At 53.6% G+C, this 27626-nt stretch overlaps 1 protein-coding gene across 1 annotated transcript in view; it reads right to left on the bottom strand.

The window, feature by feature from the left end:
• SRRM4 (serine/arginine repetitive matrix 4) overlaps positions 1-26675 on the bottom strand; it is a 41117-nt gene extending 14442 nt beyond the window's left edge. Inside the window, 7 exon segments of the mRNA XM_062504473.1 lie at positions 2247-2297; positions 2761-2787; positions 4374-4445; positions 5197-5277; positions 7460-7603; positions 26428-26430; positions 26545-26675. Coding sequence (XP_062360457.1) covers positions 2247-2297; positions 2761-2787; positions 4374-4445; positions 5197-5277; positions 7460-7603; positions 26428-26430; positions 26545-26675 — 509 coding nt within the window.
• Positions 26676-27626: the final 951 nt, after the last annotated feature.

Genomic DNA, 27626 nt, shown 5'->3' with positions numbered 1-27626 from the left:
AGGCAACTGCCCAAGACCTTCCTGTTGCTGAGCCTTGGGGGAAGCACCACCTCTGGGCAAGCCATCACAGACCTCCAGTCCCCTGACCAGTGTTAAAGAGCAGGTACAGAAGGACGAGCTCCAAGTGACAGAGTTCACTCAGTAGCAGTCAGCCTTCCCCACCCTCTCCAGGAGGGAGCATTTCTCCAGTCCTGTGGGCAGCTCCTGCAGTTGCTGTACAAAGTACAGCTTCCCTAACCACAGCCTACCTCTTGCACAGCTCCTGCTTGAGAGATAGGGCTATTCCCCTGGCTTCTGACAAGGGCCCAGTCACTGGTGCTGCCTTTTCTGACAGGGCCTGGGGACAGTCCTCAGCAAACTGTGCCTAGGGGACAGAGGGCCAGTGCCCTGCTGCAGTTCCCTTTGCACCACCAAGCTGTTTCTCATGGATTACCTGGCCCTGTTACTTAAGGGCTATAGCTGTCCATGCCAGCAGCTGAAGTCCTGGGTGCAGAGAGCAGAGTGACAAGGGTGGCAGGCTAGCTGCCACCTTCTGTGCCCTGTCCATCCCATCTTCGTTCACCACAGCAGTTATTTTAGATCTGGAAGTATTTCCATCTGCTCAGGCTGGCACAGCTGTGCCAGCAGGCAAAACTAACTGTGGGTGAGGTGGTAGGAACAGCCAGGCTTCATGGCCACACTACACAGGCACTGACAGCACAAATACAACCTGCTTGGACAGCATTTAGCAACTTGCTGGTATAAAAACTCAGCAAATAATTGCTTGAGAACAGCATCTCCCTTAAGACAAAAGGGCAACCTCCAGGGCAATTCCTTCAACTCTGCTTGGCTGTTTTCTTTGATACTCTTCACACCCAATGATTATATTTTAAAAAAACTTCACATTTCAGGATCCTCCTTTCTTATTTCCATACAGCTGAAATCAGCAACACTGAACATCTTTCACTCATACGGTGGATTTGTGTGAAAATCCCTGTGTTTGTGCGTCGCCCCCTGCACCAGGTCCCTCCAATTTGTCCTGTGCGATTTAGATAACCAGTTGCTTGATGCAAAGATAAGTCAAAGCAGTGTGATTATACAAAAGTCCTCATGGGATCCATCTGATCCACGCTTGGGAGCAAAAGGTTTGCAGAAACTGGGAGTGGCTGAGCTCTGATTTGCCAGCATAAAGATGAGGCTAAAACGCCATGGCTGGTTTATCCCCAAAGAGCAATTGCAGCAGCTCTAGCTCCCTGAGGTCAAGGCACACGAGCAGGACATGGATCTGAGCTTTAACTGCACTGTTGGGGTACTGCTGTGTTAAGGGTAGGGAGATGCCTCCTTTTACAGATAACCTAGGAAGCCTCTCTTTTACCACTGAGGTTTCTAGGCGCAGGGCAGCGCAGTTTGAGAGGAAACTGAGCTGAAACTGTGCCATTTAATGTGCAGAAATCTTAGTGAAAAGGAGACTGTTTTTCTGCATGCAATGGAGATGGCCTGTGCAGGCAGTATCCCAAGGCCCAGCAAAGCTGGCCAGGGGGTCAGTGCCCAAGGTTCAGCCCCAGGACTGCTTCCGTGCTCTGAAAGCAGATGAGAAGCCACAAGTTGCAGTTGCCAGAAGACAGAGAATAAAGGGAAAAACAGGCAGCTTACAGTCCTTCCTTCCAGTCCTGAGGAACCCTATTTTATACCATACCCCTCGATTATGTGCCCCACAGGACAAGGACTGTGTTCTGCTAACACTCTAGGGCTGAACTTCAACACCAGATTTTTGCAAACTCCATCCCTTCCACATAATCCCTTCTCTTCCCCTTGACCCCATACATATTCTTAGCTGTATTGTATCTCATGAGTAGGTCCTAATGCAACCTCTTAGGGCAGTAAACCAGGAGTTGCTGAGGCCTTTCTCAGTAAGACTGTGCCAGCCTGCCCTTTTGGCAGACCAGAGTTCAGCCTCTCATGATGCCCCCACCAGAAAAGCTGGAGCTTTCTCTCTGGACTGGGTGGACAAGACCTGGCACATCTGTGCAAGATACACAAACTAGAGAAAGATATGTCACAAAAGAAAGGTAGAAGAAAGATCTCCAGCCTCTAGAAACCCTTTTCTATTCTGCCAAACCAGAATTGCTGGTTTTAGCTTCAAAATAATCCTGAGAAATGCTTAGAGCTGTGCAGCAGGTATTAACTCCAGGGGCCCCACCACATCAAGCACTTCCTAGCCCCACACTGTGCAGGCAGGGCAGAGAACTCCATGAACCACTACTTACTGTTTTTTGTGTTTTCTTTCTTCCTTTCTCTTACTTTTGGGGCTTGAAGAACTAAATAAGAAATGGCTAATTAATTCCGAGATTTGTGTTCCAATAAAAAGCTGCACAATCACACGTCAATGTTACAGCTCAGTTGCCCAAGAGCATGCAGTTAAAATGAAAGGGATTCATGATTGTCCCAGCACAGGGGGTCTGAGTGCCTGCTGACAAATCTGCTTCATGGGCTTGGCCAAAACCCTCAAAGGGATCAGCCAACTTTGAATTTGTCTTTTTTCCATAGAGAAAACAAGTACTTCTCGATAATGGATATACACATACTGGAATCAGAGGAGTTCTTCCAGTCCACACCTGGGGAGTCACTGACCCCAGACTCACATAGAATGGGGGAAACCAAGGGGATTTCACAAGCAAACACAGAAGAAACGTCTTCTGCCCCCACTCAGTGAACATTAACCTTGAAGAGACCATTAAACTTTTATTTCTAAGGGACCATACATACTTGCTCAACTCTTACCTGTGCCTTCTCTTCTTTGATGATAACCTGCAAGACACAAATATATACACTGAATACCCTATCTCACAAAATTGGAAATCTGAGTCCAAGACTGTTTAGGCTCAGACTGAGCACTAAGAGAAGACCTCATGCAGCACCTGGGCAGAATAGCCCTGCCTCTCCTTTAGCCAGCTGGTAAGGGAGCAGCTGAGAAATGCCAGTGAGGCAGAAGGAACCAGCACACTCTGCAAGTAATTGAGAATATGGTTCTCAAGAGAAGTCTTTAGAGAGATCAGATATGTGCCCTGTCTCTGATGGGTCCTTTTCCTCTGCTACTGCCTCCAGTTTTGCACTGCATATACAGGTGGGTCCATTCCCTGGTATTCTGTATGAAGGTCCAAACAGCAGTCAAGGAAAAAATCCTCTCTGTGTAACTCCAGAGCAGTCTCACAGCCAAACCAGCATCGTGGCCCTGTCTTGCCTCCTGGAGCTCCTCTGGGAAGACATAGGGGACACTTCTCTCATCCAGAACACCCTGGTGGCATGGAGGACACCCGCACACCCATACTGTCTCCTCTCAGCTTGGGGCACAACATCATGCAGAAGACATGGCCTGTAGGGGCTGTGAGATTGCCTCTGGCAAAGTAATTTGAGGTGTGTAGCTGAAATCCTATCAGCTGTCTGGAAACAACCTCCACTGGTCACTACTTCTGACTGGTTCATATCATGCTGTCTTATGGGACCAGCTCCAGCTTATCCTTGGCTTGCAGGGGCATATATAGCTACCAAAGGTTCAAAGCCAAAGAGTCCCTGACCCAGGACTCCCATCAGGAGATGGTATCCACAAAAGAGCATAAGAATCCCTCCTTGGGAAGAAGGTGTTTTAAAGGAGTTCCTATATCCTTGTCTCTCCTTCTCCTTTGCTCTTCTTTGGAGACCCAAGCTCAACTTTTCACCCTGTTATCCACTTTTGGTAGCTTCTCTCTTCGTTTCAATATATTATAAATACATAAACCTTCTTAGGGAGATGGAATCCACTGTTCTCATCAAATATTGGTTTAACAGCTGAGAGAAAACAGTGAAATATTTGCAATTTTAAAATTTAATCATGCTCTTTGAATTAAAAACGGACTTCAGAAGGGGAAAGTGGAAACAGTCACTGGGGTTGTGAGAGAAGACTGGGATTGTGGGTGTGGGGAGTTGGTCTGAGCCTGTTTCTGGTCCTGACACTCTCTGAAGGCTGGGGAGGAAGGGATGGAGACCAGCTCAAGCCCTGATCAGTATCTCATTGGCATTCCAGAGGGTGGAGACATGTGAGGATGGAGACATGAATAGGACAGCAAGGACAGCAAGATGAGGCTCAACAGACCTCACGGTGAGTTGGCTTGTCCATCTCTGTGTCTCCACACCCCAGTAGTTCATGATTTTCCATTTGCACTGGGTGGACACCCCATTCCATGCCCTTCTAGCCCAGAGGGACTCTGGCTATGCTTCCCCTTGGCTGCCCAGTGCTCACAGAGCTCAAACCTCTCTGCCCACTGGGACCAACAGCTGCCCAAGGCAGCAGAGCCTTCTGCCCTTTCTCCAAACCCCCAACAGCCAGCAGGGAATCACATTTTCAAGGAAAAAAATACCTGTTTCTTTTTCGCTTCTTGGAGCTTTTCTTCTTCTTCTTCTTTACAGGTGAAGGGCTATAGGAGGGAGACCTGAGGGGGCAGAGGGGCATTAGAGACCACAGGGCTGCTCACAGCCATCCCAGCCACCCCAACTCTCAACCCACCACCAGTGGCATCTCCAGGGCAGAGAATGGCTGAGGGATCCTGGCAGGAGTAGGATGAGCCCAGGAAGGAGCCTCAACCCAGCTCTGCTGCCCTGAGGGGTGGGCGAGAAGATGGCAGCACACACAGACATCGGCCTCACACCTTCATCTTACATAGACCCTTTTCCCTCATGCTCAGCTGAGAGCTGCCATGCCCTCCTGCCCCACACACCACCATGGCCACCCTTGCATCCTTTATCGATCCTCTTCCCTCACACCCAGCCAAGGGCTGCTCTGCCCGTCCCCTCGCACCGCCACGGCTCCCTCTGTCCCCTCGCACCGCCACGGCTCCCTCTGTCCCCTCGCACCGCCACGGCTCCCTCATGGCCCCTCGCACCGCCACGGCTCCCTCTGTCCCCTCGCACCGCCACGGCTCCCTCTGTCCCCTCGCACCGCCACGGCTCCCTCATGGCCCCTCGCACCGCCACGGCTCCCTCTGTCCCCTCGCACCGCCACGGCTCCCTCATGGCCCCTCGCACCGCCACGGCTCCCTCATGGCCCCTCGCACCGCCACGGCTCCCTCTGTCCCCTCGCACCGCCACGGCTCCCTCTGTCCCCTCGCACCGCCACGGCTCCCTCTGGCCCCTCGCACCGCCACGGCTCCCTCATGGCCCCTCGCACCGCCACGGCTCCCTCACCTCCTTCGCTTCTTGCGGCCAGATTTCTTTTTCTTCTTCTTCCCCCGAGCTGGCAGTGGCCGCTCCTCATCACATGAAGGGCTGAGGACGGGGGACAAGACCCAATAAACATTAAAAATAATCAAAACAAACCCTGAATGGGCTCCCATGGGACTCTCTGGCATCCCCAACTCAGGGACATGGGGCAGCAAGGTCAGTGTTCATGGTGGACCAAGGATGTGGTTGTTGCCTCATTACCCTCTAATGAATTATTTAGCCACAGATTAAATGAACTGTCTAATAGAGATATAACAAGACAGCTCCACCACAGCAATGCTGATTATTTAAAACATGTTTGCTGAGGTTAACGACTCCAAAACAGATTTATAGGTTTTGTTGCTCTTTGTAAATATGCTTTAAATAATTAATTGGCATTTAATTTGCATACAGTAATTATTGCAACCAGATGCATCTAACTATAATAAAGACTTGACATGTGTTAAGTAGCAATTGATTAGAAATATATATATTTATTGAGACACTATGGTAATTGAAGGAGATATGCATCTCTTATACAGTTGTTAAACCTTGAAAATAAACCCTCCTGCAAATTAATTTCTTCTTTAAACATATGATGCTGAATCGTGTTATGTTTCAATAAAAAGCAAATACCGTGGTTAATTAATTCAGAGCATTGGGCTGAAAAAAAAAAAAAAAAAAAGACTGATACTCTGTGGCTACTCATTAACTAATGCAAATGCTTGTAAAGACAGAGGCAGCTGGTAGCATCCCAAAATCAGCCACGTGGATCTCCAAACAGATGCACAGGTCCCTCTGAATCCCCAGATGGATCCAGGACCAAGGTTTGCAGGGCACAGCAAGCTCCCCAGGGCTTCTGGAAAAATCTCTGAGAGTGCTGAGTTTGTGCCTTGGTTTCCTCACTTCTTATCCTGCCCCAGGGAATAGACAGGAGCAAGGAATAGGTGAAAGCAGCCCCATGGCTGGAGAATGCTATGAGATCCTCACTAAAGAAACAGGCTAAAAATTGAGCAGTTTTCTGCAGCAAAAACAAACATTATTGCTAATGAAAGTCCTAATGCAGAGCAAATGATACTTTGGGGGGGGGGAGGAGGGGACACTCAGACTCCACCACCCCTCAACATTTGATCATCCAGGGCTTGAATTACCACTGAAATTACACTACCATAAAAACTCAGTTGCTTAGTGCTTTTAATACACTTCGGGGGAAAAAAAAAAATACAAGCTCTGCAAAATGAAATTGCAAGTTAATGCTTCAGTTGTGAGCTGTGAACAACGACTGCTTCTGGTGCAGTAAATCCAGCGGGCAACCACAGTATGGCCCCATGGAGCACACACATACTCCTCCTCACTCTCTCCTCCCAAGGATTTCACGGACCAGCAGCAGCCCCATCAGAGAATATGGCACACCTTGGGCTCATTTGGGCCTTCTACCTCAATGCAGACAGAAATAATGCATTTTCCAGGATATCTCATTGCCACTAAGCTCAGACACCTGCCCAAAGACACCCAGGACACGGCTGGGCACCGCCACAGCCGCGGCAGAGCAGGGAGGAACATCTGACCATGCAGCCCCAGGCGGTTCCTGCAGAGCCCTTCTCCCTCGCCCCAGATAAAGTCGATTGTCTTTGATGTGGCAGCTTTCTCCTATGCGCTGATCTGACTTCAATTGTTCCTCCACGATTATAATCAAAGTCTAATTAAAAGTGTGCTTTAGATTATTGTTCCGGTTGGCCTGAAATCTGAAGATATGAAATGTGCTGTCTTGCTCTTTCTTCCCAGCATCTTTAACTGAACGGAGAGGCTTTAATCCCAGAGACAGTTTGAGCGGGCAGGGCTCCGAGACCCCAGCTGCTTCATTTACAATGTTCCATTCATTTTTCCCCTCTCAAGCGGTCAGGGACTAACGACAAGCTGATAACGAGGTTGTGTCCTAATGAAGGCAGTGCTGCTGAGCTATCTAGGCATGGGGAGAGGGGAATTGCTGAGGGCGATTCCCAGCAGACCTGGCGGAGCAGAGGAGTGCTGGCAGGTCTTGGAAGACTCTGTAGCAGGCTGTAAGAGCGAGCCCCAGAGTAGAAATGAACTGCAGGTTGTCCCTGCAAACTCGCACAGGGATTTCATGAGATCGCACACATTTTCTGTGCACACACTGAGCCATTTAAGCCACCCCCAGCTCTCACAGACCCCTGAGGGGCCGAGTAAACATCCAGGGACACCTCCCCTGCCACCCTTGTGTTCCTACCTGCGTGACCTGCGGTGGGCATGGTCTCGTCTGTCCCTTCCCGTGGCACAGCCATTGGTGCTGGCAGGCTCCCTGACCACGCAGCTGCTCAGCTTCTCGGGCCGTCTGTCTTCCGCAGGGTACGGCAGGCAGCCCAGCGTCCCACTGCCAGGGTAAGAGGTGACAAAGAGCCATCAGGAGCTGTCTCTTCGGCCGGGGTCATTCCCCACATCCCGGGGAATCTCCTTTGCCTTTGACAGGTAGGAGCTGTGCTGCTGTGCAGGAGAGCTGCGGGTGGTTCTCCGTGCTCAGCTCTGCAATGGGAAGTGTTCCTGCAGGGCTCTGGAATGCCCCATTTCCAAGCCAAGGTGCACCCCAGCCCTGGGGTCATTGCTGTGCTCATTGTTCAGGCAGAGATGCACGAGCATCGTGCAGCCAAGGAGGAACTGAACAGCACAGGGCCAGATCCAGTCCCATGGGAAGGAAAGTCACGAGCCAGTCAGGACATCCTGTTCTGCATTGTGGGGTTTAGGTCACCAGCTCTGCAGAGACAGCACAGATTTTGCCCTCTAACAGAGGAGGGAAGAGAGAGGGGGTAAAAAAATAAAAAAAAAAAAAAAAAGAAAAAGGCCCCTTTCCCATTTAAAATGTAATTTTCCAAACCTGCTAATGCCTTGATAACACCTTGCCACTCATCCTCAACTGGCAGCAAACTTCCCCACTCCTACAAATAGGGTGCTGGGCTAGTGAAAACATCTGGTCCTGCTGATAGCTCAACCTTGTGAACCTGGGAGCCCAGCAGAGTTAAAGGGGAACAACCTGAGCCAGGTCGGTGCCTGCAAGAGCCCTGGGAGCTGGCAAGGAGCAGAGCAAAGGCAGGAAAGCCTAGAGGGAGTGTTTTCTAAGAAACACTGAGGCTTGTGCAGGCTGAAATGGAGAAAAGAAGCCGAATGGAGAAAACAAACCCAAACAAGTCTGCGTGCAGACACTCTGGAGGAAAGTAAATAAGTTTCCAGGCCCTGCAGATGTTTATTTCAAAGAATGAAAAGATTAATAAAAAGCCATAAACCATACCCAGCAGGGGTGCTGAAAACACTGGGGTTTGGTGTCATCCAGAGCGTTATAGAATAGATAAAGCAAACATGTCCAGGCCCAGCCTGGCTGTGGGGTGATACCCAGGGTAGGCTGGGCTCAGCTGGCACTAAAAGTGTCCCCATTTCTTCCCATTATCATTTTAAAGCCGCTCCCAGGATTGGGCTGTGGGTGCCACTTTATGGTCAGCTCTGCAAAGTACCGTGGCTGTGTGTGCCACCAGATCTACCTCCTCTCCTTGGAAAGCAACACCCTGGAGCCCTCAGGCCATGTGGATCCCACCAGAGCAGGGGGAGGCTGGGATGTCCCCCTGCCAGCCCTGCAGCCACACTGAAAGCTGCTTTGGCTTCAGAGACCACCACAGCCATCACCCGTGGGCTGTGGAGATAGGAACAAGGGCCAGGGCCAGATGTGTGCTGCGCATCTGGGGGTTAAGTGGGGGCAAGAGGGTGATTAAAGAGCAGTGGCATGTTAAAAAAGAAAAAAACAAACAGTTAGGCATGGCCAGAGTCTTGCATGACCCAGGGAACATCCTGCTGCCTGCCCCAGCCATGAATGATACTCCTTGGGCTTGGAGTTGGCAAAGGAGCACCTGCAGAAGGGTCACCCCTCTCTTCCCACCTGCATTTTATCTCTCAACAAGCATCCACTTTGTCTAATAGCCAGCTCCTCCTTGGAGCCCATTTTGTAATGCCTTAACATTTAAGCATCTCTACAGCCAAATAAAAGGGACAGGGATCAGTGGGGGGAAGCTGGATGAAATATTTCTGGCCCAGAACATGCAGGAGGTGAATAGTCCCTTTGTAATAAATCCCCCCGTCGCTTCCCAACATCTCCATCATCTTTAACCATCCAGGAAGCTACACGGTTAATTCTTTTCTGTGTGCCAGCTAATTGGCTTGTGGCCTTTCCCAAACCCCTTTTAAGAACAGCCTTCTGAGGCTCAATCATTAGGATCCATTAAAAACGTCCCCAAATAAATGACCTGTGCAAAGTCTGAGCTGGATGCATTCCAGCAGCAGAGGCAGGAGGGATCCTCCCCAGGCTGGCAGCAGGCTGCAGCACCACTGCCAGGACCTGGGCACAGCAGGCAACATCCTTGTCACCCAGCTTCTAATGGGATTTCCAGGTCCTGGGGTTAAAACATATTGGCCTCGAGGCAATCAAGGACTCCTGTCCTGCAACATGCCAGGAACCATTTCTTCTGGGCTTGGGAGCAATTATTGATGGAAATAATTATTCTCCAATTCCATCAAAGGCTGGCTTCCGTTCAACCAAATGTTCTCCTCTGATGGATGCTGAGAGTCACTAATGTTTTAAACTGGCTGGTAATCCCCTGGTGTGGAGCTCCATAGACATTGATTGAATATATATATATAACATTTTCTTTTCTTATTGTCTTTCATGTTTTTCATGACTGATATAAAAATGATGCAGTTTGGTGTGAACGATCTCTGTGACCTCAAAGGAGGGATTATCACACCTTCCCTGCTGCTTGTGCCTGCAGCAGAAAAGAAAAAGCTTCTGTGGGTGTTTTTGCTGGAGCTGGCCCAGGGAGAGCAGCAGGGATGCTCAGCAGGATGCTACTGGGAGCACAGGACTCACTCAGCCCAGGAGATGTGCCAGAGGAGGCAGGAAAAAGAGGAGGGATGCCCTGCTGGGGGACAGCACTGCTCCAGTACTTCTAGTGAGGACCACAGCCTCTCTCCCCAGTGTGCTGGTTGCACGTTTGTCCCTAAGGATGCACTCCTGGCCACAGGAGGTCAGCCCAGGACAAAGCAGCTGCCCACTCACCACACCTGCCCTCCAAGCTTCTCTATTTCCACTTGGCAATTCAACTACTTGCACTGTTTTTTCTCTTCCCTTTCTTTCTCCCATGCAGAAATCCAGCCTATCCATCAGACATCAGAGAGCACAGCTCCTCCTGATGGAAGCCCCCACAGCAGGGCACCTGTGGGCTGCCTGCCACCTGCTCAGTGCAGCACATGCCCTGTGCAACCACCCACCACAGTTGGCTCATCCTGTCCCTACTCATCCCAGCAGTCTCTGGTCCAGGAGGGGTTTTTTGGGCTCATGGCAATTTTTGTCAATGCTGCAGTGGCTGGAAGAGAAGCAGAAGGCACATAGGGCACTCAGCTCTCCACCAGCACAAGTCTCTCACAGCCCAGCTTGCCCACCTCCACATTGTGTAGTCAGATTTAGGCTCTCACATGTATTCCTTCTCTAATAGAATGTGTTGGCAGCAGAGGGAAATAATCTATTGCCTACCCTAATACAAATGATGCAGGAAAGGTCACTGGTGGGAAGGAACCCAAATATTTCTTATTTGAAGGCGGATGAAACCACCATAAACCACTCTGACCACATGGCGGAGAAGGGATGGGTGGCTCTTTGCTGCTGGCAGCGCCCTGAGGGCAACCCACTCTGCCTCCCTTCCCTGGGGAAGGAGGGAAATCCCCCAGTTTGTGGGGATATCACAAAGACCAGTAAAGCACTGCCCTTGCCCAAGGACAGACCCTGGCACTGTCCACAGAGGACGGGACAAAGGCACAAAGCGTTCACTGCCTCAGGGAGCAAACTCCCAAACCATGCCCATCCCTCCATCCTGGGCTGCCATGCTGCATGCCATGGCCAGATGCCATCTCATCAGGCCATGAGATGTGGCACTTGGTGACGCACGCTGCTCGGGGAGCCGAGCCCAGTGACAGCCGTCCCCCCTGGCCGTGCAGTGACAGCAGTCAGGGCAGGGTTGCTGTGCACTTGACATTCCCGGGGTGCTGCCATCCCAGGCCTCTGCCCTCCCCTGCCCACAGGCTCCTGTGTCCCAGCCCAGCTGCCCCGGCCCCGTAGCGGTCTCCTGCCACAAGCCTTCCATCAATCAGCCTTTTCCCTGCAGTAACTCATTTCAAGAGGAGACAAAAGCAGGAAGATTGTCTTCCTAGTGACCTTTCAGCTGCCAGACCGTGGCACCGGACCATGTCCCCACTCAGCTGCGTTGTCCCTCACCTCCACAGGATGGACTCCAGCAGTTCCAGCCATCAGTGGCCTTGTGCAGCTCCTGTGCCCTTCCCAGCTGCCCTGCAAGCAGCAGTGTAAGCAAACTGGGTCTGGATCATGCTAACCAAGCAGTTTTGGGGTTTTTTTAGCCTTTATTTTCCTTTGCACATGCAGCTGGGTTGGGTGCTGGGTGCACAAGCACTTCAGAGGCCTGGGCACTGAGTGCAGTTGGCAGACCTGCACTGGCAGCACTTCCAAGGTCAGACGATTTGGGATAGAAAACACAGAAACTTTACTACATTGCCTGCTTCAGCCCTGGCTGACTTCATGTTCTCATCATTCCTACACCCCCTAGTGAAAAGGCAGGAGCAGCTTCAGCCAACCAAAACCCCCAGACAAACAAGGTTAAAACATCTCTGATGAGCCTAAAAGCTGTGAATGTTTCACTGGCATTAAATGATGAAAGGTGGATATCTTTCCTGGAACTGGGAACATCAGGACGCAGGCATCCTGAGGGGAGGCTGGAGAAACTCCTGTGCAGCTGCTTGCACCAGGGATGTTCTCACCACTTCTCCAGAGTAACATGCAAAAAGTGCATGGACAGGTGATGGAATATCCCTTCTCTCCTTTCCTCACCTGGAGGTTTTGGCTGTGCAAGAGAGGGCAGTGGTGGGTCAGGATCGCTGCTCTCCCACATCCCTGCACTCTCTGCCACAGCTACATCACACGTGCTTCTGCCCTGGGATCTAGTGAGGGTGATCTGAACTGCTCAAAGCAATTCTAAAATCCATCCTTTGGGCTGAGAAGCCTTTTGGCACCAGCAAATGAGCCTGTGATTCTCTCTCTCTCTCTCACTCTCTATCTATCTATCTATCTATCTATCTATCTATCTATCTATCTATCTATCTATCTATCTATATCTCTGGCTTTGCTTATCTGATTGAAAAAGAAAAAAGAAAATGGTCAGACCATTCCCTCGTTCCCAGAGAAGGAGGGGACAAAAAAGAGGGTTGTAAAGACATTTCCCAGCAAAAACTCCAGCAGATGTGTTTATGTAAAGCTCTCTGAAATACGCACTAAAAATACCTCTTCAAAATTAGGAGATGGGGAATATTGTGAGTACTTCCCACAAGCACACAATACACACACAAACACCCATGGCAAGTTCTTTGCCCACCTCATTCAACCCGTTATTATTAGTGCAGCAGGAGCCCTGCAGTTTGTTATTGAAAATTATAATAGCAAATCACCAAGATACTTTCCTTGATTACACAGACTCCAAGCCAGTTCAATTTTAATCTTCTCCCTGCTATTTTTTTCTGTGCATCAGCAGAGGCACCAGCTGCAGAAAGGCACGTGGGTTTCTTGAGGCAGTTCAAACGCAGAAGAGAAATACAATTCTGTACTATACATTTTTCATCAAATTTTTGCCAGTCGTGACTCTCCTCCCCCTCCTGCTCCTGGGAACCCTGTGTCCTGGCACAAGCCTGGATGTGGCTCCTTTTCCATCTTTCACTCCGGAAAGGTTTAAGGACCGCTCTCAGCGCATCCTGGGCCAAAAAAGCAGCTTGGCTCTTTCTTTTCCAGCAGTTGATTTACTATGCATGGTTGGATCAGAACAGAGGAGCTTCCCTGCTGGAAGAGGCCCCCGTAGTGGCGCAGGATCAGTGCCAGATGCTCCGGGGGATGCTGAGAGGTGGCAGCCCACGGGGAGGGCTCTGTCCCGGGCACCAGCTGGCAGCGGCAGCTCCTGCCATGCAGCACGGGATGGACAATCCCTGCAGAGGGAAAACTCCACGGGGGGAAGCGATGCCTCCATGAATCACCTTCTTAGGGTCAGGCACGAGGCTGAGCACAGCCTCTTCCTGCTCCCCACGGCTCGCTCTCCTCCTCCCCAGGGGCACCAGGAGCCGCATCCCCTGTCCCCCTTCCTTCCTCAGCACTTTGCAGGGCTCGGTGTCCCTCTACCTCGCTGCCAGCGTCCCAGGATGGCTCTGCTGTCTGCCTGCCAGCGACAACAGTGAGAAACCTGAGGAATATGGCACATGGTCACATTCTTTCTAAAGAAAACTTGGACTGCTGCCCCATCTCGAGCGGTTTCTACGGCATCTTGTGCCTCCCACGCTGCCAGCTCGGAGGTCCCTGCGGAGCATCCTGCCCATCAGCACCTGCACACTGCAGGGCCAGGCTTGTTCTCAGGGGGACAATCCTGTGCCTTTCCTGTCCTCAAAGCCCTCTCCTTAGATAAACACCCTGTGGGTTCCCATGTCTGTACAGGAGCTAGTTTTCTCCTCCATCAGGAAATACGGCAAGAGGAGCTTTGGCTGTTTCAGGTGCCCGCAAATGCAGACAGAAGTGCTGACATGGCCATGCTGCCCCATGGCACAGCAATCTGGCACATCCCTGATCCATGTTTTGGGGGACCCTGGGCTCCTGGGTGACCCAGAGGCCTGGGGCTGAGAGCTTATGCCAAACCCCACCATAACCCCACAGCCACTCTGCTTGCAGCTGGCCTCAAACAGCACTCCTGGATCATTTCCTTGCCATCACCCCCAGGCAGCCTGGAGCAGCCATGAAGGGGGTGAGCTGACAGCCGGGCATGGGGAAAACCCGAAACAGCCCTTTCAGAGCTTGTGATTAGGAAAAGTCTGGATCAGAGCTCACCTTTCCCATTAAACACTTGCCCAAAAGTAGCACAGAGCAAAACCAAGCTGGGCAAAGGTCGGGACCAAGGGGCTGGGAGGGAGCCCAGGGGCTGTGGTTGGGTACTTCCCAACACTGCATGGGGAGCCAGAAGCTGAGGAGCACCAGTGGATGACGCTTAATGCTTTAGGAAGGATTTAACAAAAAAAATGAACTCACGGATGTCCTAGAAAAGAAGTGCTTTGGCATTACCTGCAATAAGAACAGGCTGGAGAGCACCTTCACACCCAAGGGGCTGCACAGTGCCAGCCTCGGCTCCAGGGACCATCAGATGTGCCCGTTCCTCCCATTGTCCAAACCCCATGCTATTTAGCATGGCAAACAGCAGTGAAATAGTGTATTTGCCAATAACAACTCGTTAAATTTTAATCAAATAGGGAATTGTAAGCACACAGTTACTCAGAGCTCCTGGGAGCACTGAGAGCTCACTTTAAAAATGAATTAGTAATTAGGCACTTTGGAAGCAGCAAGGAGAAGGTGGCTGGAGAAGATCTACTTGAAGCAGCAATGCTTTCTTTGCCACTCACAAAGTTTTTCCTCCTTTCCCTTAATTTGCTTCCTTTGAATTGTCACCGTAAAAGAGGAGAACACACTGGAGGTCCCAACACTCGGGTAACTCCAAGAATACAACCTGTTCATCCAGCTGCCACCTGTCTGCAGAGCTGCGCTGGAAATGCCTCTGGCTGAGTCTCTGCTGCCACATCCATCCATCCATCCATCCATCCATCCATCCATCCATCCATCCATCCATCCATCCATGCTGGGGACAGGGACGCTCAGGTCACCAGATGCTGTTCATAAACCAGCCCCTGAGGCACCCCATGTGCCAGAACACATGCATGGTGCTCAGTAGCCTGTCTATGGAGCGGTGATTCCCAAAGGCTCATCTTGAAATGACTCCAACATTAAAAAATGCTCAACCCCCCCAGGCCAGACTCAGGGTGCAGCCAAATGGGTGTCCCCCAGCAGGGCATCACCTAGGCAGGGTCTGGTGAGGAGAGGTTCCCTGGACATCCTTCTCTTTGGGACTTGTCTCCTGAACATCCAGCTCCCTGTGAAGCACAGGGCTGCACTGCCAGGGCCACCTGGGGCCAGGAGGGCCCTGTGACACCATGAGGAGCAGATGTCCCCACGCAGGGAAGCATGGGCTGAAATTAGCTCCTGTGGAAATGAATTAACCAGCAGATTTCTGCTGCTGAGCAATGAGCCTGCAACGTTCCCGGACCAGCAAGGGATGTGGAAAGTGGTCTTTAAACTCCCACCCTCACTTGCTGACAAGGGCTCTTTATGGGCAGAAGGGCCCTTTGCCTCCCTATGTGTGCAGTGACAGCTGAGCTGGGAAGCTCCCAAATTGCAGCTTCATGGGTGGGAGTGTTTGGTTTGACTCCAGTCTTCTTTCCCTGTAACATCCCTGGTCCTGTGGGAAACACCTTGGTGGTCAGGCTGCCTGCCCAGGAAGACCTGGTGAGGGGGCTTTGAGTGAAGGAGAGTTTCTGGAAGGGAAGACAGGGCCTTTTCTCCTCCCACTTTGCTCCAAAGAGGAAAAGGTTGGTATAGCTGTGCCATGCCTGCAACACGGAGGGCTGTAGGGTGCTCAGTGCTGTGTGGGACTCAGAGCCAGAAAGAAACCTCCTGTCTGCTCTCAGGTCTCCAGCCATCCATAGCACCCTGCAATTCTAGACATTGTTTTAAATCATCCCAAAAAGGAAAAGCTTGTCAGCTTGCTGCTTCCTAGGGAGAAGATTTGGAAGAGGCAGGTGAGTCCCCATGGCCAGGAGGGGCTGCAGAGAATCATTTCTGTTTCCATCCCATCCATCTTTAATTGGGTGTAATAATAATTTTATTGCTTGCTGGGATTTGTGAGGCTGAACTAATATTTGTAAAATGCTTTGCTATCCTCAGCTGAAAGGCAACCCAGAGTGGCAAAGCCCTGGTGTTATTCACATTTGGATAATCCAGAATTATTCATAAACAAAATCAAGATTATGCAAATATATTCATTAGTTCTCAGAATACCTCCAGGAAAAGAGAGGAATTAGTTTTGTTAACAATTATGTATTATGTAAGTGTGTGTCTAAGCACTCACAGCCCCAGTGCTGGGGCACATTCACCTGGGACTCATCCCAGCATCCCAGAGTGCTGGAGAACAAAGGTTTGGTGTGTACAAAGCGACCACCTCAATTTTGGGATATCCTGATGACCCACAGCAAATGACAGCACAGAGCCCTGTGCCCTGCCAGGGTCCTCCTGGCTGCTCTACTGACACCCCCAGTATCCCCTCTGTACCCTCACAGACAGCCCCTGGGTGAGCACCATCACCCTACCCCCCAAACCAGCCTTTCCTACCCAAATGAGGGGTTTTACAGTACATGCAGGGCCAAGAGGCTGTGGATTTGGGATCTGGGGGTAGCCCCCATACCCAGGGCCTGCCCTCTGTGCCCAGCACAAGCCCTCACACGATGCCAGCTTGTGCCCAGCCTGACTTTCTGCAGTGTGTGACCATCTATTTGGGATGTGCTGGGAAACAGGAGATAAAGGTGCAGTGAAAATACTGCATGGCTTAATTAATGCCACATGCCTTTCACTCTATAGGTTGTGTGGATGGTTAATTATTTTTATAAAGAAAATAATTAGTCACAATCAAGGCAGAAGCTCTCCAGAATTACAGCTCATTAACTGCTCTCACATTTTTCTGTTCTATAAAAAGTCATGTGGTACTGATGAAGATTATAGACCCTTGGAATCAGCATTAAATACAAATTCAGACAGTGTTACCAGCCTATTACCATCAACTGCATCGACTTGGCTTCGGTAATTGCAGCTGGAGATGAAGGGCAGGGATTTCTGCTCCACACAATCTCTGGAAACAAGCATCCTGCCCATCAGTTTGCCAGAAACAATGTGACACCAAGCCCTGACTTGGCTGAGTGCATCCCTGAGGAGATGACAGCCACCAAGAAGAAAGGGGAAAGCTTGCTGGGCATGTGAAGATGAGGAGTGCTCAGTGCTGGTTCAGTCCCTGTTTGCAGTGGGGCTGCTCCTGCACACAGAAGGAATCACCCTGAATCTGCCCTGGGCAAAGTCACCAGCCCAGAATGCACAGGGTGATGCACAGGGAAAGGAAATGTCCATGAAATTTCCAGTCCAGGAAATGCAAAGGGCACAAGGGGCAACCTTTAATCAGTGGGATTATCCTCATGGGACATGGGGAAAATAGGGCGTGGGGGGATGCTCTTGCTGGGGATGAGGGAGCATCTGCAAGCATCTCCCTCTGGGCCATGCTAGTCCAGGCACTGGTCCAGTTCTATTGAACGCTGCAGAGACCTCGCTCAAAGCCTAATTGAAAGAAATCACAGCACATTAAAGAGAGTTCAGGTCAAATCAATACCAACGTGGTGGGGAGGGCAAGCGGGGGGAGCAGGACACTGGCTGAGTCCCAGTGCCAGCTCTGCAGGCAGGGCACAGGCTGTGTCCATGGGCTCCACTGCCTTCTTTTCCACCAGAGGAAGGTGAGACCTGCTGTCCTCTGCTCCACGCAGGACAAACCTGGCAGCAATGCAGGCCGAGGGCTGGCTATGGCAGCCAGCAGTGGGGGAACCACGGGTCCTTAGGATCCTGCTTTTCAATTTCCATTAATCAGGGACGGATGTGCCCTGGGTGGCATTCACAGCCCAGAGAGCCAGCAGCCAGCACTTTGGACCACAAGCCTCTAGTGCAAAATTAACCCACCCATCCCCATGGCACAGCTCCTGTATCCAGAGCCCTCGAGCATCTGAGCCCTCTTGGGAGGATGGGGAAATTGGGGCTCTGCGTGGAAAAAAGAACTTATGGTGAACTCCTGAGGCAACAGGGGAATAACTACTGCCACAAGGCAGCAGATAGCAGGAGCTAAAACTTCCCACCTGCATGTGTTGTGTCTTTGGCTCTGCCCCTCCTCTTGAGATGCCCCACACGCACGGTGAGGGCAGGGATAGATACAGGGATCCCAGCAGCCTGGACTCACCAAAACATCCAAAACCACTCCCAAAAATATGAAGAACATCCTTCACCTTCACTGGCTCCTGACCCACATGTGGGAAGTATTTGGGAGAGCACAAGGACTGGTCCAAAACCAGTCAACCACTTCTCCAGCCACCAGACAGAATTGAATCCCTGCATTTGGGGATGTCCAGGGATCCTAGGGGAGATGCAGCCAACGTATCCTGTACTGTGCAGAGCTCAGCCCCACAGAGGGACTCCCAGGGGCCAGAGGAGGTCACCAGGAGACCAAGCTCATCCTTGATTAGGAGACACAGGGCACAGCCAGGCTGACAGCCCATGGGTTCCACCACTCCCCAGCAGGTCAGGCTGCAAACTTCCCCATTTCAGGGGTTACACCACAGCTCCCTTTGTTCCTACATCCTTGGCGGTGTCTACCCAAACCCCCTGCACCTCCCTCTCCGTGGCATTATCCTCCTGCCCCTCTGCTCCGCTGGCCCTGCACCCTCTAACCCAGCCACGGCGTGGCTGATGGGCAGACAAAGGCAGGGATGGGGTGGGTGCTGAGGGATAACTATGGAGGCTATCCCACACACAGGGAAGGGCAGGTGACACGTGGCAAGTTTTGTTGCTTTTGGGTTTTATTTTCTGGAGAATATAACCCACATCCCTTCAAAGAAGTGCTAAAGCCAGTTGTCTTGCTTGTCCCCATCATAACAGTCCTGACCAGGCTCTGATCTGAGCAGGGGGATCTGAAGAGGACAAATGCTTTATAGGCAGTAAGTTCTCTAAACTAAAGCACCAGCCTCAGGTAGATCTGCCCAAATCCCAACTGCCTCCTGCACCCTCTGGGCCACAGCCATGCCCGTGCCCTGGTACAGCAGGGTTGCCCCGCTGGCTGCAGCTGATGGAGCTGTGGAGAATAAGTTCTGTTATATTTACATGCCTCTATAGAAGATGTCACACTTACACAGCTTTGGAGGGCAGGGGATTGTACAGCAGCTCCAGCTGACCCACAGATTAATGCAGCAGGAGCTTTTTAACTGTGAAATCTCTCTTAATGCAAAAGTATTTCTTTTGCTGGGCAGTAGCTAATTCTTCATCCTGACAGTAATGTAGCTCAAATCCCAGCCTCCTGCCCCACTCTGTTCCAGTCACCCTTCAACACACGTGGGCACAGAGATAAATTCAATACAACCAGCCCGTTGCCAAAGTGTCATCAAGTTTCAGTGGGACGATGCACTGCTGGATTTTGATGTTAGTGGCAGTGAAAACCCATTTTCTCACCACTGCCTCTGGGTCTCAGAGCATTTCAGCCACCCTGAGGGCTGTGAGATAGGCAGCTGACCCCAGCCCTGGAACCCAGCAGCAGAAAGCCCCCACAGCCCAGACCAGCAAGTCACAGCCTCCCCTGCCCAAGGGAGGAGAGAGAAGAGCAGCCCCACAGGCAGCAGGACCCTGCCCACAGTGTCCCCTTTGCCCACCCAGGGGTGAACGAGGAGATGCTCCTGGCTGGAGCTGGGCAGCAGCTGCTTCTTCTTCCATTAATGACAAGACATTAATTAAACATGGAGAATTAAACGGGTCATCAGTGGAGCCCCAGGCTCGCTGCCTCCAGACCAGGGGCTCACTTCAGCCTGCCTGAAACGCCAGTACAGTTTTTAATAGAGTTTTTTTTTTTGCGACTTGCATTATTTTTTGTAAGCCCTTCCTGCAGTCCCCGCTGCGCTGGCAAGGAAAGTGTTCCCACCGCGTGCAAAAGAAACAGCTATTTTTAAACTCCCCACGTTTGTCAGCGTTTTCAGCTCAAGTGGCTGATGTAGAAGCCAGTTTTGCAGCACCCGGCGTCCCGCAGAGGGTCGCATGGCCTTTGCCAGCAGATGGTGGCACAGACGTGGGCACTGTGGCTGGCCACGCTGCCGGGGCTGGTGGTCCAGCCTGCTCATCCCTGGCACGTGCCACATCCACACCAAAGCCCTGTTCTGGATGCTGTGCTGCTGGGACCCACCCCTGCCAGATTTCAGACATCACAACTTCTGTGCCTTTGCAGACACCTATGAAATCATCAAGCAAGGCTGCAAACACAAGCTGGCTCCCGGGATCTGGCCTTTCTCACTGCCTTTGCTGGCAATGCCAAAGGGCTCCAATTCAGGCATCAAACCTGGGCTGATGGCACCACCAGAGACTTGGGGGCCAGGGGAGGACCGAAGGGGGTGGGACCTGTGTGTGGGTCACGGCAGACCCAATTTCAGAACGGCAAAGAACCCCTGGGGGGCTCGTGCCAGAGCAAGGGCTGTGGCAAAAGCCCTGGCACTGTCTACAGCTGAAACACAGGTGGGATTTTCTGGCCTGGGTCAGGCTTTGCAGGGATGAAGAGGTTTCAGTGCCCACAGGGAGAAAAAGAAAAAAAAAGGGAGAGCAAAGGATGGTCATGCATTAAATTATTTCATTTCAGTGACACGGGGGGTGCATTTGATAAGTCCAGCTTATAGAGAAATGGAGGTACAGAAAGGTACAGCCACCGGACATGGAGATGTGGAAATGGGGCTGAGCAGAGAAGGCCAGGAAAATCTCCCAAGCCCAGGGAGCCTGGTGAGAGAGGGGTCCCCCACAGACAGTGAGAGTGGGATCTGGGGTCAAGATGCATCAGGACAGGCTGTCCCAGATGATATGGGCAGGATGGTGACAGCAAGGAGACACGAGCAGCCACAGGACCTGGTGCTGGGCAGAAGCTCCTTAGCAATCCCTGTCATCAAGGTCATCACTGCTATTTATTATTTAGGGCCTCACAGCCCTAAATATTCATTAGCAGGACTTTGCAGGAGGGGTGTGAACACGTGCATGGGGTTCAAGTGTCCTGCTCTCCTGCCTCTCCAGGGATAGGATAAAAGGGATGGAGACTGGATGGAGCTGGTGCTGCTACCTGAGCCAGGCAAGACCCTAAATTGTCACATTTCACCCTGGCCTGGTTCTCTACACTCCATGAAACAGGCTCACCCAAGTGCTGGGATGCTGCTGAGCCAGGGAGGGAACCCCAGGGTCAGCACAGCCCCCTGAGGTGCCAGACCCTACCAGTGCTACCCTCACAAACCCAGCACCCCCAACATCTGCAGACGTGGGGCTGCCTGGCAGCCAGGGCAATGTCTTCAGTGGGTTTGTTCAAGGGTGAAATCAAATGTTTCTACAAAACCATCCTCCAGCCAGCCAGTGGAACTGTCCTCCCTTTTGCTTCCTTCCACCTGATTTCATCCCTCATCTGAAGGGATCGGATACGGTGCTTCCCCTGGCACAGCGTGGGCACCACAGACTCCCCCTTCGCCAGAGGTGGGGCAGCAGCACATCCTGGATTTAGGGAGACCCTCATGCCTTGTTTCCTCAGCAGCTGCTGTGGCCCTTCACTCTCAGCAGCAGGGCCAGCTTGTGCCCGTGTTCTTGCTGGCTGCACCCATGGTTTGGGCCCCAAGCAGAGCTCAGCAGAGCTCTCAAGCGGACTTTTACAGGTCAGAAATTATCTATCCCCAAAATCGCAGCGTTTCCCAGTGGAGAGGCCAGCAGGGTCACGGTGCCACCACCAGTCCAGAGGAGAAGCAGATGGACAGGGCCGGGGGAAAGAAGGAGGATGAGGATGATGAAGGATCTGCGAGCAGCAGGGAGCGGGTCCTGCGGGCATTCCCAGCTCTTCCCCTCACTCAGCTGCCCCCAGCCTCCCGGCAATTCCCGAGCTGCCTAATTAGCTCTCCCTGCTCCCAGCGCCGTCCAGCTGGAGCCGAAGGGCGGGGGCAGACAAAAGCTTTGCTATTGACAGCCCCTCCGAGGAAGGGGCTTTTCTTCTCCCCCTCGCTTTTCTTTTCAAGCCCCTCTCCCCCCTCTTGGGCCGGGGCCACGGGCTCATTAGCACTTGTGCTCGCTGGGCTGGAGGCAGCAGATGGCAGCCAGGCGGCTGGCCGGCCCCGCCGCCGCCTCTTCCCGTGGAGCAGATGCCCGGCCAGCAAGGGGGAGGATTAACGGGGCTGGGGCCGTCCGCACTGCAGGGCTGCCAGCGGGGGCTTCCTCCCCGGCAGCACAGCCCGGCTCCTGCCTAGGGACTCCCGGCCGCCAAAGGGTGTCTTGGGAAGCCGGAGGTTGGGATGGCCAAAAGTCACTGCAAAGGCCACAGGAGAACTGCAGCTGCTTTCTGCACTCGCTGGGGTACCGAGACCTCCGACACTGCAGCGCCACGGCTGCTCCTGCCATGTCCCGGTGCAGCGGGGAGGACACGTCACCCTTGTCCCAGCACCTCTGCAGCAGCACCCAGACTCCACGATCACCTGCAATGGCGTGATTAAACTATGGTTTAATCTCTCTTCAGCAGCACATCCCTCCCCCTCCGTGCACATCTCCCGGGAGATCAAGGGTTAAAGCACAAATCCCCGGCGCTGCCCTGATGTGACCCACTTAGACCATCTGGCAGGGAGGGATGCAGGAGCGGCTCACTCGGCATCACCGGCTGCCCCAGGAGCTGACACCAGCACCCACAGGCCCCAGCCCCAGAATGCCCAAAAGTGGATCTGGGAACAGGGTAGAGACAGAGCAGCTCACGCCAACAGCACTGTGGCTGGCAGTGTGGCAGCAGAGAACGAAATCACCCCCAGAATTGTCCCCGAGCCTGCAGACTCCCACCAGCCCCAGTTCCCTGGGATACCCTGGAGCATCTCCTGCCTGGATGTCCCCAGGTCCTGGCACCGGTGCTGATGAAATTCTCAGCAGTGCCGGGAGAAGTCAGCCTTCCAGGTGGCTCGGGGCTCCCAGCCCCATGCTGTGGCCGAGGTCATGGCCAGGAAAGAGATGCAGACAAAAGCCCAGCCCAGAGGGAGGAAAGCAGATCCTACTCTGGGGCTGGGGCCAGAGGGTGATGTTCACACCCACCCCCAAAGACTGGGCACAGGCCGGTGGCACCTTAACACAGCAGATTTTAAAACCATTTTCAGTTCACCAGAGCCAAAGCTCCATCCCTGTAGTCCAGGGGGAGAGACTGAGGTCTCCCCAGTTTGGCAGAGAGGCTCAGGGCAGGGTAAGTGGTTCCTGTCCCTGACCCCATCCCTTCCCCAGCACACTGGGCACAAACACCCCTCAAATCCCGCACTGGGATTTTGCATATGCTGGAGCAATTCCCCTGCAAAGGCAAGCTCTGGGTCAGCCCCAGCCTTTACCAGCCTCCCCTCTCCACCCAGTCCCTCACTTTCAGATGCACAGCAAAGCCTCACCAGGCCCTGCGTGGGAAAAGGTTAATTGGAAAAGCCCCTTTCCCCATCAGCTTGGTTTTTCCTTTCACACTGCAAACTGGTCAATAATCCATTTACTTTGGCAGAGCTCTGCTCTGGGCACAAAGCTGTCTGGGGGGCTGGATTTCATGTCCCCCCCCCAGCAGGAGCAGGAGGGAAGGCATTAATGTACTCTTTTGTTCCAGGATGAACCGTGGGTTTAGCAGAGCTTTAACCCTCCAAACCTCCAAGACAGCTTGATGGGAATTTAGATGGAAGAGGCTTTACCTGCAGAAGCAGCAGGAGAGTAGTGGTGAGGGATGGGGCAAGGGGAAAAAAAAAAATCACTTTCTGTCCAGGGAACCCTATTTCTGCTCCACAAGGATGCAGAATTGAGCCATTAGCCAGTCCCAGGACATCCTGCAGTGATGGCTTTGGGCTATGGACACCGGGAGGGCCCCCGGCAGGACCCCCATGCCACAGCTGAGCCCCTTGACACTCCACAGGGGCACAGGAAAACTGATGGGGAGGTGGGCAGCACTGGCCTAGAAGCCACGGCAGTGTCTCCACTGCTGTGGGAAGCATGGGGCCAGATCCAGGGCAGGGTGCTTGCAGGAGACCAGCTGTCAAGTGTGGGAGAAAACAGGAATCCAGATGGTCATCTTAATATTTCATTTGGCTAACTGGTCTCCCCATCTCCTCTCCAGCACCACAGTAATTTGCTCTTAAATTATCCGGGAGTATCATCAGGGAAGAGAGTCTGATCCAAGCAGCGGCGCAGCAAAACCTTCCGGAAAAACAAACCCAGAGTGGAGCCAGGCACGGAAACCACTACAAGAGGAGCTGCTGCAAGCCTTGGGTCTGCTCTCTCCATGAATGGGGAGCAGGAGCCTGGCTCTGGCTACTGCTGGACGACAAGCCTAGCACCAGCTTGGGGACATCACTGCGCAGCCCAGTGGGGACCTGCTGCAAAGCCCCTGGGGGTGTGAGATCTGGCATCTCAGAGGTGTGATGCTGCCCAGACGGCAGCCCCGGGCTCCTGACAGAGCTCTGGGGGATGCCCAGACGGCAGCACCGATGAGAAGAGCCTGGGAACCACATCATCTCTGTCCCCGGATCCTGTGGGGCGGCCCCCGGAGCGGCAGAGCCCCTCAGTGCCTGGGACAGGGTGAGCGCAGCGAGTGCCCCGCGGACCCCGGGGCGAGCCCTGCCGGGCTGGCCCCGCTCTCTGCAGCTTCCACAGCGCAGGGAACACCCCCGGCCTCTGCTGGCAGCACACACCGCGAGGGGACAAAAGGAGCCAGGCTCCACTGACCCGGCCCCGGCACTGCCGGAGCACAGCCCGGCGTGGGGACCTGGAGCTGCCGAAGTGCAAACCACAGCAAAGCCAAGCTGGAGGGGGGGGGGGGCGTTCTGCTCCGTGCCAAGAGCTCCTGACTGTTCCACTCCCACCGGAGCTGTCACTACCAACAGCATGGAGAGGTGCACACATTTGGGAACTTATTAATCTGGATCTGCAAACGCCCCGAGCCGCGGTGCTCAGCCCCACCAGGATGTCTGCGCAATCCAAACTGCTGGCTAGATAGAGCCAGGCATCATTCCCGGCACCCAGGCTAGCTGTATTTCCCCAAAACCCGAATTTGTTGCCTTACTACACCTCCAACTGCAAGGTATTTAAGCAGCACTGCTCACTCAGGCACCTTCAGGCAGGAGTGTGTGTGTAAGGCAGCCCTCAGCCCTTCGGGTGCCGACCATACCCGATGCAGGCACGGAGAAAAACACGGTGGTTCCTCTCCACCACAAAGGCTGAAGCCCTGCAAACACTGCCTGTGGAAACAAGAGTTGCTCTTCTCCATTGGAGACCAAAGCCATGCCTTTCCCATTTTCCTACCCAGATTATTGGAAATCAGAGAAGTTGGAAAAAAATCACACTCGGCAGCTGGGCTGCAGGGGTAGAAGGGACCCCCATCCCCACTGCTGCTCTGGCTCACAGCCTCTACTGACACAGCAAGCATCCGAAACGGCTCATTCCGAAGGATCTTTCTCCTCCCTCGTACAGGCTGAGCCCCCAACACCCAGCCTGCTGCAGATGGAGCCCTCTCCTCCACAGACGCAGCACCTCTATGGAACTTTGGCTGGTTCCCCACACCAGCTGGGCAGAAGTCAGCAGAGGAAAAAGAGCAAAGAGAGAGGAGAGCCAGCAAAAGCATCCTTTCTTTATAAAAGTAGCACAAACGGGATATTCTTAACAAATACTGATACAGTCAGCAAAATAAAGCTGGTCTAAATTAGAGTGTGGGGCTCTGAGGAAGCCACATGGACCTTTGTCTGTGTGACAGCCTGGCAGAGAGGCTCAAGGGCTACCCGCAGCCCTCTCGCCTCTTTTCATGGGTTTCTCTCTTGCTCAGCCTCTGGCAAAACACGGGGGCACCGACTTCCCTGGAGCAGGAGGACAGGACAGGTACTGGATGAGCACAGTCAAAGCTGTTTGGCTGTGGGATGTGGAGGACCCCATTCCCAGAGCGGTCCCGGTCCATGGCAGTGACCAGGCTGTGTGCACTGTGTGTTCCTGAGGGGCACCACACTCCCCTGGGTGACAAGGCAGGGTCCAGCCCTAGGGGGATGTTTCCCTCCCCAGGCTTCACCTTCTCAGTGATTTCAAGAGAAGAGTTGACACAGAGACAAGGCCACCAGCAGGACACACACCCCGGGGCTCTGCACAGCGGGGATGGAGCTGGTCACACTTTCCGGCTGATGGCCCCCACCACTGTCCCCTCCCCATAGCCCAGATAGAGCTTTGCAGACCCTCACCGTGCTCCCCTTCGGACCCAGCCAGCTGCCAGTCTCTAAACACCACCAAGCCAGAGTTTCCCAAACCTGCTGTGCTCTGGAACACAGCACCTGCCCAGGGAGGGGCCTCAGCCAGCCAGCATCCCCCAACCTCAGGCATGGGGAGGGTGCCCCGGGTCCTCCAGCCACGAACTGCTGGCGGGGAGACACGCTCAGGACTGTCTTTGTGGTAGGAAGGGGACTAGAGGTGGAGAAGGACTTGGGCTCTCCCAGAGCCCCCCCTTCCCTTGCCCCGGTAGCCCTTACCCGGGCAGCGGTTTGCGGGCGGTGATGCTGGCCACGATGATGCTCTCGGGTCGCGGCGTGGCCACGGCTTTGAAGGTGCCTCTCCAGAACTTCTCGAAGAGCTGCTTCTCGCCCTGCTGCACGCCGGCCATGGCCCCCGGTCCCACGGCCAGCCCCCGGCCGGTCCCGCCGCTGTCCGCGGTGCTGAGCGCTACATCCCCCGCGCCGCTCGGCTCGGCTCGGCCCGGCCCGGCCCGGCTCGGCTCGGCCCGGCCCGCGGCCCTGCCCGCTGCGGGGAGTGCGGCCCCGGCCGCCCCCGCCTCCCGTTTTGTGCCGGCGGGGCGGGCAGAGGGGCCGGACCCGCCGCCGTCCCCTCCCCGGTACCGCCCCCGCCGCAGCTGCGCCCGGAGCCCAGCCCAGGGAGGGGGCGGCTCAGGGGGACCCGCGGCCCCGCTCGGGTCCTGCCCGCTCACCCCCACCGGGTGGCTCCTGGAAGGGGGGGGTGGTTCTACCCCTTCGCAGCCCTCAGGATGGTCCGTGCGCCATCCCCCATCATTTCCTTTCCCAGCCGAGAGGCCGCTTCCAGCTCGCTGCTGGATCGGGGGCACCGCTGCACTTTGCGGGGCGCAGACCCTCCAAGGCAGAGCGAGTTCCCGTCCCCCCGCAGAGGTTGCCGGTAGCCTTCGTGTTTGCGGGGTGCTAACCAGACACAAGTAAAGAAAGGGAGAACCTGGAGCCGCAGCTGAGGGACAAGGCAGCAGGACAGCAGAGACCACTCTGTAACTCTCTGTGCATACCGAGACCCACATGGGACGGAGAATTTGAAATACAACCCCTTCCCCCCTCCCCCCCCCCCCTTTCCAACTCCCTTCCTATTTAACTGGGAAGGGGCAGGGATGGAGCATGCTGTCCCTTAGCTCCAGTGCAGTGGCAGGTTGGGAATCCCACAGTGGGGTCCCAACCAGCACAGAAAAGAATTCCTCACCTTCCAAGGCAGGATTTGACCCGCCAGGACCGGAGGCGTGGGGAGGGAAGAAGAGCTGGGGCGGTGCAAGTGCAGCGCTGCGATTTCCCTCAGCCTCTACGCTGAGCACAATAAAAGC

This window comes from Cinclus cinclus, chromosome 17 (genome assembly GCF_963662255.1).
Source record: "Cinclus cinclus chromosome 17, bCinCin1.1, whole genome shotgun sequence".
NCBI lineage: Eukaryota > Metazoa > Chordata > Aves > Passeriformes > Cinclidae > Cinclus > Cinclus cinclus.
The sequence above is the reverse complement of the archived record's forward strand: the minus strand, read 5'-3'. Positions and strand labels throughout refer to the sequence as shown.